The sequence below is a fragment of the Pan paniscus genome, chromosome 2, assembly GCF_029289425.2.
Source record: "Pan paniscus chromosome 2, NHGRI_mPanPan1-v2.0_pri, whole genome shotgun sequence".
In the NCBI taxonomy this organism is placed as follows: Eukaryota; Metazoa; Chordata; class Mammalia; order Primates; family Hominidae; genus Pan; species Pan paniscus.
The window spans coordinates 48,933,189-48,949,113 of record NC_085926.1 but is presented as its reverse complement, the minus strand read 5'-3'; the positions used below and the strand labels follow the sequence as shown (position 1 = coordinate 48,949,113).

Below are 15,925 nucleotides of genomic sequence, written 5' to 3'. Positions count from 1 at the left end.
GAGGCCTGAAATTTGAGGCTGCAGTGAGCTGATTGCACCAATGCATTCCAGCCTGGATGACAGTGAAACTCTGTCTCTGAAAAAATTAAAAAATAACAAATAAGGCCGGGCGCGGTGGCTCATGCCTGTAATCCCAGCACTTTGGGAGGCCGAGGCAGGCGGATCACCTGAGGTCAGGAGTTTGAGACCAGCCTGGCCAACATGGTGAAACCCTGTCTCTACTAAAAAACACAAAAATTAGTTGGGTGTGGTGGCGCGAGCTTGTAACCTCAGCTACTCAGGAGGCTGAGGCTGCAGAATCGCTTGAACCTGGGAGATAGAGGTTGCATTGAGCTGAGATCGTGTCCCTGTACTCCGGCCTCGGTGACAGAGTGAGACTCCATCTCAAAAAAAAAAAAACAACAACGTATATCTGAGGAGCTCAATGACCCTCAAAGGCAGCGAACAGCATAAAGAACAAGGCCTTCTGTTTATCCTGCGGCATGTGCATGACAAGACCCAGACCATAAATTAATCTGAAAAGCTTAGGCAAAAAAGACAAAGATGAAAGTTATGCTGCATCGGGTGGATGGCTTGAGCTCAGAAGTTCAAGACCAGCCTGGGCAAGATGGTGAAACACCCATCTTTACGAAAAATACAAAAATTAGCTGGGTTTGGTGGTGCGTGCCAGTAGTCCCAGCTGCTCGGGAGGCTAAGGTGGGAGGATTGCTTAAGCCTGGGAGGTCAGAGGCTGCAGTGAGCCATGTTTGTGCCTCTATACTCCAGCCTGGGTGACAGAGTAAAACCCTGTCTCCAAAAAAAAAAAAAGAAGAAAAAGAAAAAGAAAAGAAAATTATATTGCATGGAATCAGCAGGCCTAGCAGATGGCCTAATAGAGGGAAAGGACTCCAAAAGTGACCATGCTGAATCCTGGACAAGTTTTCCAATTACTCAAAAAGCAATACCCCTTCTCTCTGCTCAACCACACAGGAAACTGAATGTAACAGCAGCTCCTAAATATGCCTAATTTGGATTCACCCGCTGACACACAATAGCTTCTTTAAGCAACTATGTATAAGGTGGGGAGGTCTGTCTATGGAAGAGAAAATCAAGACTCAGAGGTTAAAAAAAAAAAAAAAAAGAAAGAAAGAGGCTGGGTGCAGTGGCTCACGCCTGTAATCCCAGCACTTTGGGAGGCCGAGGGGGGCAGATCATGAGGTCAAGAGATCAAGATCATCCTGGTGAAACCCCGTCTCTACTAAAAATACAAAAATTAGCTGCGAGTGGTGGTGCATGCCTGTAGTCCCAGCTACTTGGGAGGCTGAGGCAGGAGAATCGCTTAAACCTGGGAGGCGGAGGTTGCAGTGAGCCAAGATTGCGCCACTGCACTCCAGCCAGGCAACACAGCAAGGCAGTCACACACGCAAAAAAAAGAGTGGTCACAAAGAAAGGAAGTATCCAAGTTTCACACAATGATGTGTCTGATTCTAAGGCCTGTACTCTTCACTATCACTCCAGTGGTTTTCAAACTTTTTTTAAAGCCATGGAGCGCTTTCTTTGAACACTATCACTTAATGTCAGCCTAGTCTACAAAGTAAGTAACTGTGGTGACCCTCTGATGGAAGGTAGGCCCGGGAAGACAGGGCAGAACAAAGGCTGGCCATACCTCCACATAGTCCCTGAAGAGGTAGCGCCTGTATTTCTCTCTCAATTCTTCATTGGGAAGCAATGGAAACACAAAGTCCTCTGGTGTACGGAGTGGACAGTCCTGAGCCATACAAGAGACTCCTGTTGAACAAAAACAACCTGATGGGGCCGGGTGCGATGGCTCATGCCTGTAATCCCAGCACTTTGGGAGGCCAAGGCAGGCAGATCACCTGAGGTTGGGAGTTCGAGACCAGTCTGACCAGTATGGAGAAACCCAGTCTCTACTAAAAATACAAAATTAGCCAGGTGTGGTGGCGCATGCCTGTAATCCCAACTACTCAGGAGGCTGAGGCAGGAGAATCGCTTGAACCCGGGAGGCAGTGGTTGTGGTGAGCTGAGATCATGCGATTGCACTCCAGCCTGGGCAACAAGAGCGAAACTCTGTCTCAAAACAAACAAACAAACAAAAAACCAAAAAAGTGATGGGCAAGCATACTGCAGAAGACACAACTTGCCCACCTAGTTCTGTCAACAAATCCAAGTTGCATAAAAGAAACTCTTCAAGCAACAGAATTTATTCAAAGAGAAGAGAGAAATTAGCATATTTTCACAGCAATGAAACTAAAATATTATCCCAAATTGTATCACTAACGGCACCATTAAATAACAAAACCATTTTAAAAATCCTTATATAGGTTCTTGACTAACAATTGAGTTTTGTGATGTTTAACATTATTTAGAGGTGATTATCACCAATTGTGGGACTTTGCAGATATCAATTAATGCGATGCTAATGTGTTTCAGTATCATCAAATCACAGTATAACAAATACTTCTGTAACTAATCATCAAATTTGATTTGTGCTATGTTACCTAAATAGCAGCAAACTCTTGTGGGCATTTCTGAGTTATGGCTGCCACTTGTGGAATCAAGGTAGGCAGCTTAAAGGATCGTTCTCCCAAAAGGTGAGAGAAGGTAGCTCTGCACTCACGCCAACATTTACAACAGTATATTTAGTTTTCTCGTTTTGCTGAGGACTGGGGAAAACTTTGTCACTGTTTGTATGGATGTATTTGAAAATCACTAGTGCTGATGATAAAAACCCCAATCAGGCTCAGAAGAAAATACTCAGTTTACTTGAGTACATGAAAAGGCAGAGTCAAAGATAAACACTTCATGCCAGCTTTTTATAAGTTCTGTGGCAGACTCACCCACGCCCACGCCGTCCTTGACGAGAACTGAGCAGTGCTGCTCCCAGCAGCTACGGCAAAACTGGTGCTGACAGGCCAGAGAGAGTAGGTTTTCCTTTCGCACAAACTGCATACACACTGCACAGTGGTGAGGGGGATGGGATGTGGGAACCTGGAGAGAAACAGAGCCACATGAGCCAAAGAGGAGTCAGGTCCAGGAGGCCATAAGGGTACCTCATGCAGCCGGGTGCATGGAAAGCGATCCTCACCCTGCAACAAGTATCAGAGCTCAACTGCAATGTGTGGACTCTGAGTCCCAAGGGTACTAAGCTAAAAGTATATACCAGGAAGGCTTCCTGAAGGAGGTGGCAGCTGGGCTGGGCTTGCAAAATCACCAGGATTCAGAGGCAGAAACAAGGCTGAAATGAGAACTTACAGTGGTTTATAATGGCAGACTGAAAAACTCAGGGTTTCAGAATTGCCAAGGTCCTTAGAAGTCACTTAGTCCAAATTCTTTTAGAAGCTATCAGGTTTCTTTTGTAGACTACCCCTGTTAAGCACAGCAGAGTTGCCCCTCACAACTACTAGAAACCTAGTCACAAAGGTTATTAGAGGATGAGTTTATAAATCTTCTAACAGCCAACACTGTAGTTTTACTTGTCAAGGACAGTGGTTTCACTATATCGACGTACCCAAACCACAAAATACTACAGCCTTTACCAAGTTACAACTCATCCTTAATACACCAGATGTCACATGTAATTAATATTGGGGGGGGGGGATGTGGAGACACCAACTAGGGGAAGAAACTCTTCTAGAATGTGTGCAAATAACTGTATAGCATGAACTCCAGAATCCACATCATGCTACACAAACTGGCAGAGAAAGACAATCTGGGGACCTTGGCTAAAACCACAAACCAATGGAAAAGTCCACTTACAAGAACATTAGGTTCTTTTTAGTTTACTGGGAATATAAAAAAACAAGTTGAGGAAAAGAACTGGATTCTCATGTTTATCCATTTTGCTTCTGGAAACCTTTGTCTTAAGAGGCTGCAGAAATTATGTGGTGATCTAAGCCCCAATTCTGCCTTCCAAGATCTCTTTTAGCATGGCCCTCATTCAAAAAATATTCGACATATGTTCGTTTAGCTCCTAGATACACAGGAAATTGCTATGCATTGTTAAAATACAGCTTCTATGGTAGGGGTGGTAAAATGATATGAGTTAATCACTATAACACATATGTAAAAGTTTATAGATATAATTAGGTGAGTTTCCAGGGGAATGATCCAGGAGACAGGCTTTGTCAGAGGTGGCTTAGATTTTTTTTTTTTCTTTTGATGGAGTGTCTGTCGCCCAGGCTGGAGTGCATGCAGGGGTGCGATCTTGGCTCACTGCAACCTCCACCTCCCGGGTTCAACCAGTTCTCCTGCCTCAGCCTCCCAAGTAGCTAGGATTACAGGCATGCGCCACCAGGCCTGGCTAATTTTTGTATTTTTAGTAGAGATGGGGTTTCACCATGTTGGCCAGGCTGGTCTCAAGCTCCTGACCTCAAGTGATCCGCCCGCCTCGGCCCCCCAAAGTGCTGGGATTATGGGCGTGAGCCACCGTGCCTGGCCGGACTGGGGTCTTTAAAGGTGAATTCCCTCCCTATAAGCAAAGGTGGAGCCAGAGTCTGGACATTCTAGGAAGGGAAGGCACAAACAGAAGACATATGCAGTAATCTCAGACACACCAAAGCACCCAGAAGGAATGGAGTGCAGGCTGAAAGTGCAGAGAGGAAAGTGGGGCTGGAGAGGGCCCAAGGACAGGCAATGACTTAGTCCCTATCTGTAAGGAAACTTTTCAAACCATAACAGAAGATTTAAGTCAATACTAGAACAAATATTGTGGGCATGTTGAACTATAAACAAAGCAAAGAGAGCTCCTTTTTTTTTGAGACAGAATCTCGCTCTGTCGCCCAGGTTGGAGTGCAGTGGCATGATCTCAGCTCACTGCAAGCTCCGCCTCCCGGGTTCATGCCATTCTCCTGCCTTAGCCTCCCGAGTAGCTGGGACTACAGGTGCCTGCCACCACATCTGGCTAATTTTTTTTTTTTTGTATTTTTAGTAGAGACAGGGTTTCACCGTGTTAGCCAGGATGGTCTCGATCTCCTGACCTCGTAATCCACCCGCCTCAGCCTCCCAAAGTGCTGGGATTACAGGCGTGAGCCACACTGCACCCAGCCAAGTAAAGATAGCTCTTAAGGACACTGTAAGCCAAAGCAAGAACCACATGCAATTAGGAGAAGCCTCATTCAAGTAATAGACACTCACATGTTTTGATGGATTAGGCTGAACTCGAGCCTCAACAAGCAGTTGAGCAGAATTGGACTTGTATCTACAAAACAAAAAGCAGAAATGAAGGCAATCAGAAGCTAAAGACATTTTTACCCCTGAACAATAACAGAAGAGAGAAAGATGTTTAGAGCATCTTTGTCTCTACTTTCTCACAGAACCAAGCTTCCTTTTATCTCAGTACAAAGACTTTTTTTCTCAAGACAGAAAATGCAAAATATAAAGGAATAATAAAAAATATAAAGCCCAATAAATCATGCTACATTTAAGAACCTCAATTCATCAGAAGACACCAAAGTCAAAAGCCAAGCCATAAGCTGGAAGATAATTCAATATATAAACTTCTAGGCCAGGCGCAGTGGCTTACTCCTGCAATCCCAGCACTTTGGGAGGCCGAGGCGGGCAGATCACTTGAGGTCAGGAGTTTGAGACCAGCCTGGCCAAGATGGTGAAACCCGTCTCTACTAAAAATACAAAAATTAGCTGGGCATGGTGGCACGTGCCTGTAGTCCCAGCTACTTGGGAGCCTGAGGCAAGAGAATCGTTCGAACCCGGGAGGCAGAGGTTGCAGTGAGCTGAGATTGTGCCATTGCACTCCAGCCTGCAAGACAGAGCGAGATTCTGTCTCAAAAAAAAAAAAAAAAAAAAAAAAAATCTATATATATGGCTGGGCGCAGTGGCTCACACCTGTAATCTCAGCACTTTGGGAGGCCGAGGTGGGTAAATCACTTGAGGTCAGGAGTTTGAGACCAATCTGGCCAATACGGTGAAACCCTATCCGGGAGTGTTGGCTCATGCCTGTAATCCCAGCTACTTGGGAGACTGAAGCAGGAGGATTGCTTGAACCTGGGAGGTGGAGGTTGCAGTGAGCAGAGACTGCACTACTGCACTCCAGCCTGGGAGACAGAGCAAGACTCTGTCTTTAAAAAAAATAAAAATAAAAAAAATAACTGGCAAAGGATCAGTATTCAGAGTAAACAAAACTCCTAAAAATCCATTTGGTTCTAGGAACTGGACATGGGAGAAGGGGGAAGGATCCATTTGGAATAACAAAATAACTCAATAAAAAATGGGGAGAAGACTTAACAGGCATTTCAAAGGAGGAGGCAGCACAAATGGCCATTAAACATATGAAAAGATTCTCAACCTCCTTAATAATACAGGACCATTGAAACAATTAGATGCCATTTACATCCACCAAACTGCAAAACTTTAAGTCTTACAATATCAGGAACACCTATATACCACTGCTGAGCGTGTAAAGTGGTAAATCACTCTGGAAAACAACCTGGAATTATTTAGCAAAGACAAAACTACGCGTATGCTATAGCCAATAATTCCTTTTCTATATTTAACTCCAGAAAAATTACGTGACAGTAAGAGTCACCTACAATAATTTTCCATTTATAACAGAATTATCAAGTGGCAATAAAAGTGCCACACAAAGCCCAGGTCAACATATTTCCAAGATACCAGGAATTGGAGCAGAAAAGAATTATGTCTCATCTATGTGATTTCTACCTAGTCAGAATGCTTCCCTCAGCTATCCTTATTGAAGGGCCCGTTTTATTCCTAATTCCCACAGTAATATTTTAAGTATCTTTTGCCATCCAAATCTCCACTCCTGAGTTATGCTGAAAGAGTGTGGGCAGTGAGAGATATCCTATTGCCAGAACCTATGTGGTTCCAGAGTTTTGGGCAGTAGTATAATAATAAGGCAGCAGCAGTTCATCTGCAATTCCATCTAAATGTATTTCGTTCTTGAGCACACAGGATGAGTGCAGTTAGTGAATCAGGAACGAATTTGCTCTTTCCTGATTGTGCTGAGCTGCTCCAGCTGGTTTGTCCTTCCCAGTTGTGTTCAGCCCGGAGAAGGAAAGGCACGATCTTCCTCTGTAGATAAATTCTACTAAAAATACAAGAATTAACCAGGCATGGTGGCAAGTGCTGGTAATCCCAGCTACTTCATAGGCTGAGGCAGGAGAGTTGCTTGAACCCTGGAGATGGAGGTTGCAGTGAGCCAAGGTTGTGCCACTGCACTCCAGCCTGGGTGACAGAGTGAGACTTTGTCTCAAAAAAATAAAAATAAAAAAAAATACCATACGAGAAAGGAAGACTTACTGCAGTGTGAAAGAGTAGGAATGGTAACAAGTGCTTCTTACCAGAGGGAATTTTGCTCCCCACGAGTTATTTGACAATGTTTGGAGACATTTTGATTGCCAAGGACTTAGAGGTGTGGCTTCTAATAGAGCCCAGGGATGCTGCCAGACATCCTACAATTCACAGATCAGGCCCCCCACAACAAAGAGTTATCTAGCCTAAAATGTCAATAATACTGAGGATGAGAAACACTGTGCTAGACAGGGGCACATGCCTCCGAGGGTGAGCATAGGAGATCTCTACAGAGGATGCAGAGGAGGAGGTGCCCCTTTTCCTGACAACTTGTAAGACATCTTGAGACTCTAAGGTCTGTATCTTAAGATCTCTAGTTCTGGAGGAGGTGGAAAGAAATACTCAAATACACTGCTGGTAGAGGTGGTGGGTGGTAAAGTAGCCTATATTTTCTTTCTGTTTTTTTTTTTTTTGAGATGGAGTCTCACTCTGCCACCAGGCTGGAGTGCAGTGGCACAATCTCGGCTCACTGCAACCTCTGCCTCCAGGGTTTAAGCGATTCTCTTGCCTCAGCCTTCTGAGTAGCTGGGACTACAGGAGTGCACCACCACGCCAGGTTGATTTTCATATTTTTAGTAGAGACGGGGTTTCATCATGTTGGCCAGGCTGATTTCAAACTCCTGACCTCAGGTGATCCGCCCGCCTCAGCCTCCCAAAGTGCTGAGATTATAGGCATGAGCCACCACGTACGGCCAGCAGCCTACATTTTCTAAAGGAAATACAACTCGTACTATGATACAATCCTCAAGTTGACGTATCCAAAAGAAGTAAAAGATGTTGGCGCGTGTTACCTAGAAAGGCACTGATTAAAAATTAACAATGGGAAAGAAAATCTGAATTCACTGTCCAACAACAGAGGTTTGGGAAAAGTATGGAATATCTATGATAGAATACTGTGCTAGTATTAAAACTGGGGTAGAAGAATATACTGAAGACATGGGGAAAGTTCACAACATATTAAGAGAAGAGGATGTAAAATAGAATCCAATGTTTTAAAAATATACTATGCACATTGGAATATAGTCGAATATGGTCCAAAATGTAAACAATAATCACCACGGAGAGGGGAGCTATGGGCAATGTTCTCTCTCCTCCCCCAAATACCTTACCTGTCCAATATCTCTGAAACTTGCCAGTGGAAATTAACTAATATAAGTTTAGCAACTGAATGAGATACCTAGAAAGAAGAAAGAAAAAAATAGAATTATAACTGCATTTTCTTTTAAAGTGTTTCGCATTTTGAGAACTGTATACATTCATGTCTATTATGCCAAGCCCAGGCTGGATTACCAAATTCCTCCTCTTGGTTCTCTGCTTTGTCTTTTAAGTTCAGACTCTTACAATCTTAGTGATTTCATGAATCTCTTGATTTTCAATCTTTGTTTTCATTAATAAATCTTTCAAGAAAATTAATTTTATCTGAAACTTAAAGACACTCATTTTACAGTAAATAACAACCTAGCATCTATTAATAATATAAGCAACAGGGCTGGAGTTTCCTTCATGTCATATATGTTCCCTCAAGCTGCTGTAGGAGGTTGTACGCCAGAAGCACATCTCTGGTTAGGCCTGTTACTTGAAGAAAATCCCCAGGCCTGGGTTTGCATAAACCCTACAGAAACACCAGAAAACAACAAACAAAATATAAAAACCCAAAACTCAGTTTAAAATCACTGAATTCCCAGCAGCCAATCAGTCCTAGTTGCAAGGACAGTTTCGAAATTTGTGGGCAGCCTTTCTGGCCTCTATATGCTCTCAGGGGACATTTAAAGCACATGGTTATAGCTACTAAAGAACCTCAGAAGGTGCATTGAGCTGGCAATTCTATTTCTGTAAAGTCTCCCTGAGGAAATGACAGAGGATATGTTTACCACAGGATTACTTACAATAGTAAAAAATTAGAAATAACCTAAATATCCAACAAAAATGAGTTAAATAATATATGACAGATCTATGCAATGGACTACTACATGGTTATTTTAAAAGACTGAGAAGTTTATTGACATAGAAAGACTTTTTTTTTTTTTTGAGACAGTCTTTGTCACCCAGGCTGGAGTGCAGTGGCATGACCTCGGCTCACTGCAACCTCTGTCTCCCAGGCTCAAGCGATTCTCCTGCCTCAGCCTCCCGAGTAGCTGGGATTACAGGCATGCGCCACCATGCCCAGCTAATTTTTGTATTTTTAGTAGAGACAGGGTTTCACCATGTTGGCCAGGCTGGTCTCGAACTCCTGATCTCAGGTGATCCACCTGCCTTGGCCTCCCAAAGTGCTGGGATTACAGGTGTGACCCATTGTGCCCAGCCACGTTTTTTGTTTTTTTTTTTTTAAATAATGAGCTGCACTACGGTTGTCTAGGCTGGAATACAAGGCTGTTCACAGGCATGATCATTGCACACTACAGCTTTGAACTCCTGGGCTCAGGTGATCCTCCCACCTCAACCTCTCGGGCACTACAGGTGCATACCACTTCACCCGCCTTAGAAGTTCACATTTTAATGTTAGGTTAAAGAAGCAAATAAGCATCTACATGTTATAATTGTAATTGGGAAGTTAAGCTAGTTACAAAACACCCTAAGTGTCAAGACTTGGGTGAGATCACAGAAGATTGGGATGTGTTTGGAAGCCTTAGATCAGGCTTCCCAGAGAGAGCAATACACAACCATGAGGGTACTACTAAAGCAAGGAGAAAGTAGGAACATATTTACGGCTAGAGAGACAAGAAAACACACAGAACATTGTCTGCTCACTGGACTGAGTCCTTAAACAAGAGCTACCATGGACCTGTAAGGTAGTATGTGCCTGGTCCACAGATAAGAACTGCAGCAGAGGGAAGACACACAGTGAACACCACATGATCCCTCCTTCTAGCGCTCAAGTCACTCCTGAAAGGAGACAAGTGCGCACCTACTAAACAAGGGCACATCCCAGCATATAATGAGTGTCAAAGGCTATGCAATCAGTGAGTGCCTTCCTGTCCTACAGTCCAGGTACATCTGGAGAAAAATCAAGGACTCAAGACAGCTTACTTCACTCAGGATGGGGGTCTCTATTTTCCTTCCAAGGTAAGTGGCATCTGACCCGTGCATGCTGCCACTGTATTTTCTTTTCTTTTTTTTTTTTTTGGTATTTTTTAGTAGAGACGGGGTTTCACCATGTTAGCCAGAATGGTCTCGATCTCCTGACCTCGTGATCCGCCCGCCTCGGCCTCCCAAAGTGCTGGCCAGCCAGCCACAGTATTTTCTTGCAGAGGCCCACATAGACTCTAGGCCTAGGTTTCCCAAATTATGGCTGATATTTCTTCTGTGTCCTTAACAAAGCTATTCGTCCCCAACAGACACTATCACAAAATGAAAAGAGAGACAAGACATCTTGTTTAAACTTTAACAACTGCTGAAATACAGTCTTTGATACAAACAGCTTTTTTATTTATTTTTTATTGTTTTTTTTTTTTTTTTTTTGAGATGGAGTCTCGCTCTATTACCCAGGCTGGAGTGCAGTGGTGCAATCTCGGCTCACTGCAAGCTCCACCTCCCGGGTTCACGCCATTCTCCTGCCTCCGCCTCCCTAGCAGCTGGGACTACAGGCGCCCACCACCACACCGGGCTAATTTTTTGTATTTTTAGTAGAGATGGGGTTTCACCGTGTTAGCCAGGATGGTCTTGATCTCCCGACCTCGTGATCCACCCGCCTTGGCCTCCCAAAGTGCTGGGATTACAGGCGTGAGCCACCGCGCTCGGCCTATTTTATTATTATTATTTTTGAGACAGGATCTCACTATGTTTCCCAGGCTGGAGTGCAGTGGCATGATCTCGGCTACTGCAATCTGCACTTCCTGGGCTCAAGTGATACTCCCAGCTCAGCCTCCTGAGTAGCTGGGACTACAGGTGCAAGACACCATGTCCAGCTAATTTTTTTATATTTTGTAGAGACATGGTTTCTCCATGTTGCCTAGTTCAGTCCTGAACTCCTAAGCGCAAGCAATCTGCCTACCTCAGCCTCCTCCCGAAGTGCGGAGATTACAGGTGTGAGCCACTGAGCCCGGCCTTACCTTTTTTTCTTTTTTTTTTTTTTTTGAGACGGAGTCTCCTTCTGTTGCCCTGGCTGGAGTGCAGTGGTACGATCTCGACTCACTGCAACCTCTGCCTCCCGGGTTCAAGCAATTGTCTGCCTCAGCCTCCCAAGCAGCTGGGATTACAGGCGCCCGCCACCACGCCCAGCTAATTTTTGTATTTTTAGTAAAGACGGGGTTTCACCATCTTGGCCCGGCTGGTCTTGAACTCCTGACCTCGTGATCCACCAGCCTCGCCCTCCCAAAGTGCTGGGATTACAGGCATGAGCCACCGTGCCCGGCCTATCTATTTTTTTAAATAGAGATGAGGTCATGCGGGCTACAGTGCGGTGGCTGTTCACAGACACGATCCTACTACTGATAAGCACAACAGTTTTTTGTTCTGTTTTTTACAGACAGGGTCTTGTTTTGTTGTCCAGGTTGGAATGCAGTGGCATGATCATATCTCACTGTAACCAAGAACTCCTGGGTTCAAGCAATACTCTCACCTCAGCCTCCCAAGACACTAAGACTACAAGCCCACACCACCACTCCCAGTTGATTTGTTGTTGTTGTTGAGAGAGGGTCTCATTATGTTGCTCAGGCAGGTCTCAAACTCCTGGTCTCAAGTGATCCTCCTGCAGCACGGGAGTTTTGACCTGCTCTGTTTCCAACCTACGTCAGTTCACCCCTCGAATAGTTTTAAAAAACATGAAGTGGGGCCAGGCGCAGTGGCTCACACCTGTAATCCCAGCACTTTGGGAGGCCAAGGCAGGTGGATCACAAGACCAGGAGATTAAGACCTGTTTGGCTAATATGGTGACATCCCGTCGCTACTAAAAATACAAAAATTAGCTGGGTGTGGTGGTAGGTGCCTGTAGTCCCAGCTACTCGGGAAGCTGAGGCAGGAGAATCGCTTGAACCCGGGAGGCGGAGGTTGTAGTGAGCTGAGATCGCGCCACTGCACTCCAGCCTGGGCGACAGCAGAGTAAGACTCTGTCTCAAAAAAAAAAAAACAATGAAGTGATACTGTTTTAGATGAACTCCCTGCTGGAACCTTTTCTTTCTTCTCGTACTCAGTGGGGCCCAATCAGCCTTACACCATGCTTTCTGTTCTGACTTCTACATGTCTCATTATGCATGACCACCAAGTCCTAGCAAAGATACTATGCCACCTAGGAACTCAGAGGAATTCTGACCATGTCCAACAGCTGCCATCTTTTTTCACTACAGATGGGCCCTTTACACTAAGAACAGGGGTCAGGGTTGACTCACAGATCCACAAAGCCCAGAAATGGACTGGACACTGGGTAGCCATTCAACAAATGCTGATTATTAAATGGTATGTCTTTAAGCTGTGGATTTAAAATAAAATTTTGTTGTTTCATTAGAAAGGTCAAGAAAGTTTAACACTGATCTCTTGATTTCAACAGCACCAACAGCCACAGGGAAGCCTCAGAATTAACACACTAGGTAGTGCTCACCTACAGATAACAACATAACCCTCTACTGAAGCCAAGAATTTCCTAATGATTACAAGTCTGATAATGACCAACTCAGAATATCCCAGCAGAGCTGAGTTCTGGTGAGAACAAACAATGTGAAGGGAGATATGCCTACCACTTTATAAAATGGACAGTGGTGAGGTGTAAATCTATTCTTTTAATGGCAACAGCCAAGAGTACATCAATACGTATAGGATAGGCCAGGCACAGTGGCTCGCGCCTATAATCCCAGCACTTTGGGAGGCTGAGGCGGGCAGATCACTTGACGTCAGGAGTTTGAGACCAGCTAAGTTGTGGCCAACATGGTGAAACCTCGTCTCTAATAAAAATACAAGAATTAGCTGGGCATAGTGGCAGGCGCCTGTAATCCCAGCTACTTGGGAAATCAGGAGGCTGAGGCAGGAGAATCGCTTGAACCCGGGAGGCAGAGGTTGCAGTGAGCCGAGATCGTGCCACTGCACTCCAGCCTGGGTGATAGAGCAAGACTCCATCTCAAAAAAATAAAAAATAAATACACACACACACACACACACACACGTCAGCTGTATGCATCTCCCAGCAGCCTTCTGTAAGAGACACTACTGGGATCCCCACATCAAGGTGGGGGTGACTGCCAGGCACAGTGGTTCATGCCTGTGGTCCCAGCTACTCAGGAGGCTGAGGCGGGAGAACTGCTTAGCCCAGGAGTTCAACACCACAGCCAGCCTGGCAACACAGCAAAACCCTGTCTCTTAAAAAAAAAAAAAAAAAAAAAAAGTGCCGGGCGCAGTGGCTCACGTCTGTAACCCCAGCACTTTGGGAGGCAGAGGCAGGCGGATCACCTGAGGTCAGGAGTTCGAGACCAGCCTGGCCAACACGGTGAAACCCCGTCTCTACTAAAAATATAAAAATTAGCTGGGTGTTGTGGCGGGCGCCTGTAATCCCAGCTATTCGGGAGGCTGAGGCAGTAGAATTGCTTGAACCCAGGAGATGGAGGTTGCAGTGAGCCGACATGGTACCACTGCACTCTAGCCTCGGTGACAGAGTGAGACTCCGTCTCAAAAAAAAAAAAAAGTAAAGGAGATAATTACACATATTAGGTTGATAGTACACAGAAGATTGGAGACTCTCTCTCTCAAAAATCTACTACAAACCTGATGAGATTCTGAGACCACTAATTAAGGGAAAATGTAGTGTCACTGCACCTCATCCAGTAATGGACACCAGGAAGGATCTACAGGAAAGCCAGATTCCCCAGAGTCCTCTGAGCAAAAGCAGCACAGAGATGGAGAAAAACAATGAGAAAATGATACTCTAGAATAATATATTCTAAAAGGTAGTCTCAGCAAGGAGGCTACCTTCTCCCTGATTTGGGTCACAAGAGAGAACTGACTGAACCCCCATCTCAACTCCCCAGCAGCTTTCCAGAGGAAGCAGTGGCCACCTTGAGCCATCTTGGCCTCCTGGCAGGAGGGCCAAGACAAATCTTCTAAACAATATTAAGCCAGATTAAAGGTAAAAATCTGTCTGAGTGCAAACAGCTGAGCTTTCTAAGGAACGAACTAGTATTCACACCATTAGTCTTTAATGCTTGAAAGAGCTCAACAATCCATTTAGAATCTATCACAGTCAACACTTTCATAACTGAGTCCTTCACCCCCTGTCCCCTTGTTACCCTTTATAATTTGTTCAATTGTGAAGAGAAAACCTTTCAGTAGAATCAAGAAGAGCTCTTGCTGGGCTGTTTTAATGAAGGAGCTAACAACCTGTTGGTAGTTAGGATTAAGTATTATCAAGACAACTTATAAAGAAAAGGCCAAATCTTTTCCAAAAGAAAAATGGATCCAGGGTAGTAAACAACCAATGTAAGCCAAAAAAAAAAGACTAATGACTTAGAAGGAACACATGTGACCAACGTGGTGTTCAGAAGAAACTTGCAGTTCTATTAGATCAACATGTAACCAGAGGATTAAAAGTCCTATTTATTTATGAATGCTTTTTCTTTTTCGTTTCTGTTGAGATGGAGTGTCATTCTGTCGCCCAGGCTAGAGTGCAGTGGCGCGACGTTGGCTCACTGCAACCTCTGCTTCTCGGGTTCAAGTGATTCTCCTGCCTCAGCCTCCCAAGTAGCTGGGATTACAGGCACTCAACACCACGCCCAGCTATTTTTGGTATTTTTACTAGAGATGGGATTTCACCATGTTGGCCAGGCTGGTCTCGAACTCCTGACCTCAAGTGATCGTCCTGCCTCGGCCTCCCAAAGTGTTGGGATTATGGGCATGAGCCACCACGCCCGGCACTATGAATGCTTTTTCTATTTCTAGAAACATTAACTGAGGAAAAAACTAGAAATTAAGAACTAGAAAGTTTCTTGTCCAAAAGGAGTCTCAAGATAATTACTGAGTAATCTGAGTCTCTGATCAGAGATAAAAAAGGTATCTATTGTTCCCTCCATATCAAGGGCCAAAAAGGGTGCCATTCATTAGGTTACTGTTTCCAGCAAACCCATTCTCCAATTCATTTCCACTATTCCCCAGAGGAAATCTCATCCCTGTTTAAAGAGCAAACCCTAAGATGGTGGAATCTCTTTGACAGTCATTTTGTATATTCATAAAACCATGAGTAAAGAATAGTTACAGGCTGGGTGTGGTGGCTCAAGCCTGTAATCTCAGCACTTTGGGATGCCAAGGTGGCAGGATTACTTGAATTCAGAAGTTTGAGACCAGCCTGGGCAAATAGTGAGATCCTATACGTAGAAAAAAACTTTTTTTTTTTTTTGAGACAGAGTCTCACTCTGTTGCTCCGACTGGAGTGCAGTAGTGCGATCCTGGCTCACTGCAAGCTCTGCCTCCCGGGTTCACGCCATTCTCCTGCCTCAGCCTCCTGAGTAGCTGGGACTACAGGTGCCCACCACGATGCCTGGCTAATTTTTTGTATTTCTTAGTAGAGACGGGGGTTTCACGGTGTTAGCCAGGATGGTCTCGATCTCCTGACCTCGTGATCTGCCTGCCTCGGCCTCCCAAAGTGCTCGGATTACAGGCGTGAGCCACCAAGCCCGGCCTTTTC

At 44.7% G+C, this 15,925-nt stretch overlaps 1 protein-coding gene across 8 annotated transcripts in view; it reads right to left on the bottom strand.

The window, feature by feature from the left end:
• Window positions 1–15,925, bottom strand: part of ARIH2 (ariadne RBR E3 ubiquitin protein ligase 2) — a 65,958-nt gene that overhangs the window by 15,280 nt on the left and 34,753 nt on the right. For all 8 annotated transcript variants that reach the window (XM_008971685.5, XM_034956401.2, XM_008971688.4 and 5 more), the window contains 4 exons: window positions 8,436–8,503; window positions 5,134–5,197; window positions 2,838–2,988; window positions 1,646–1,767 (listed from right to left, as the gene is read on the bottom strand). In XM_008971685.5, coding sequence (XP_008969933.1) covers window positions 1,646–1,767; window positions 2,838–2,988; window positions 5,134–5,197; window positions 8,436–8,503 — 405 coding nt within the window. The remainder of the gene's footprint in view (window positions 1–1,645; window positions 1,768–2,837; window positions 2,989–5,133; window positions 5,198–8,435; window positions 8,504–15,925) is intronic.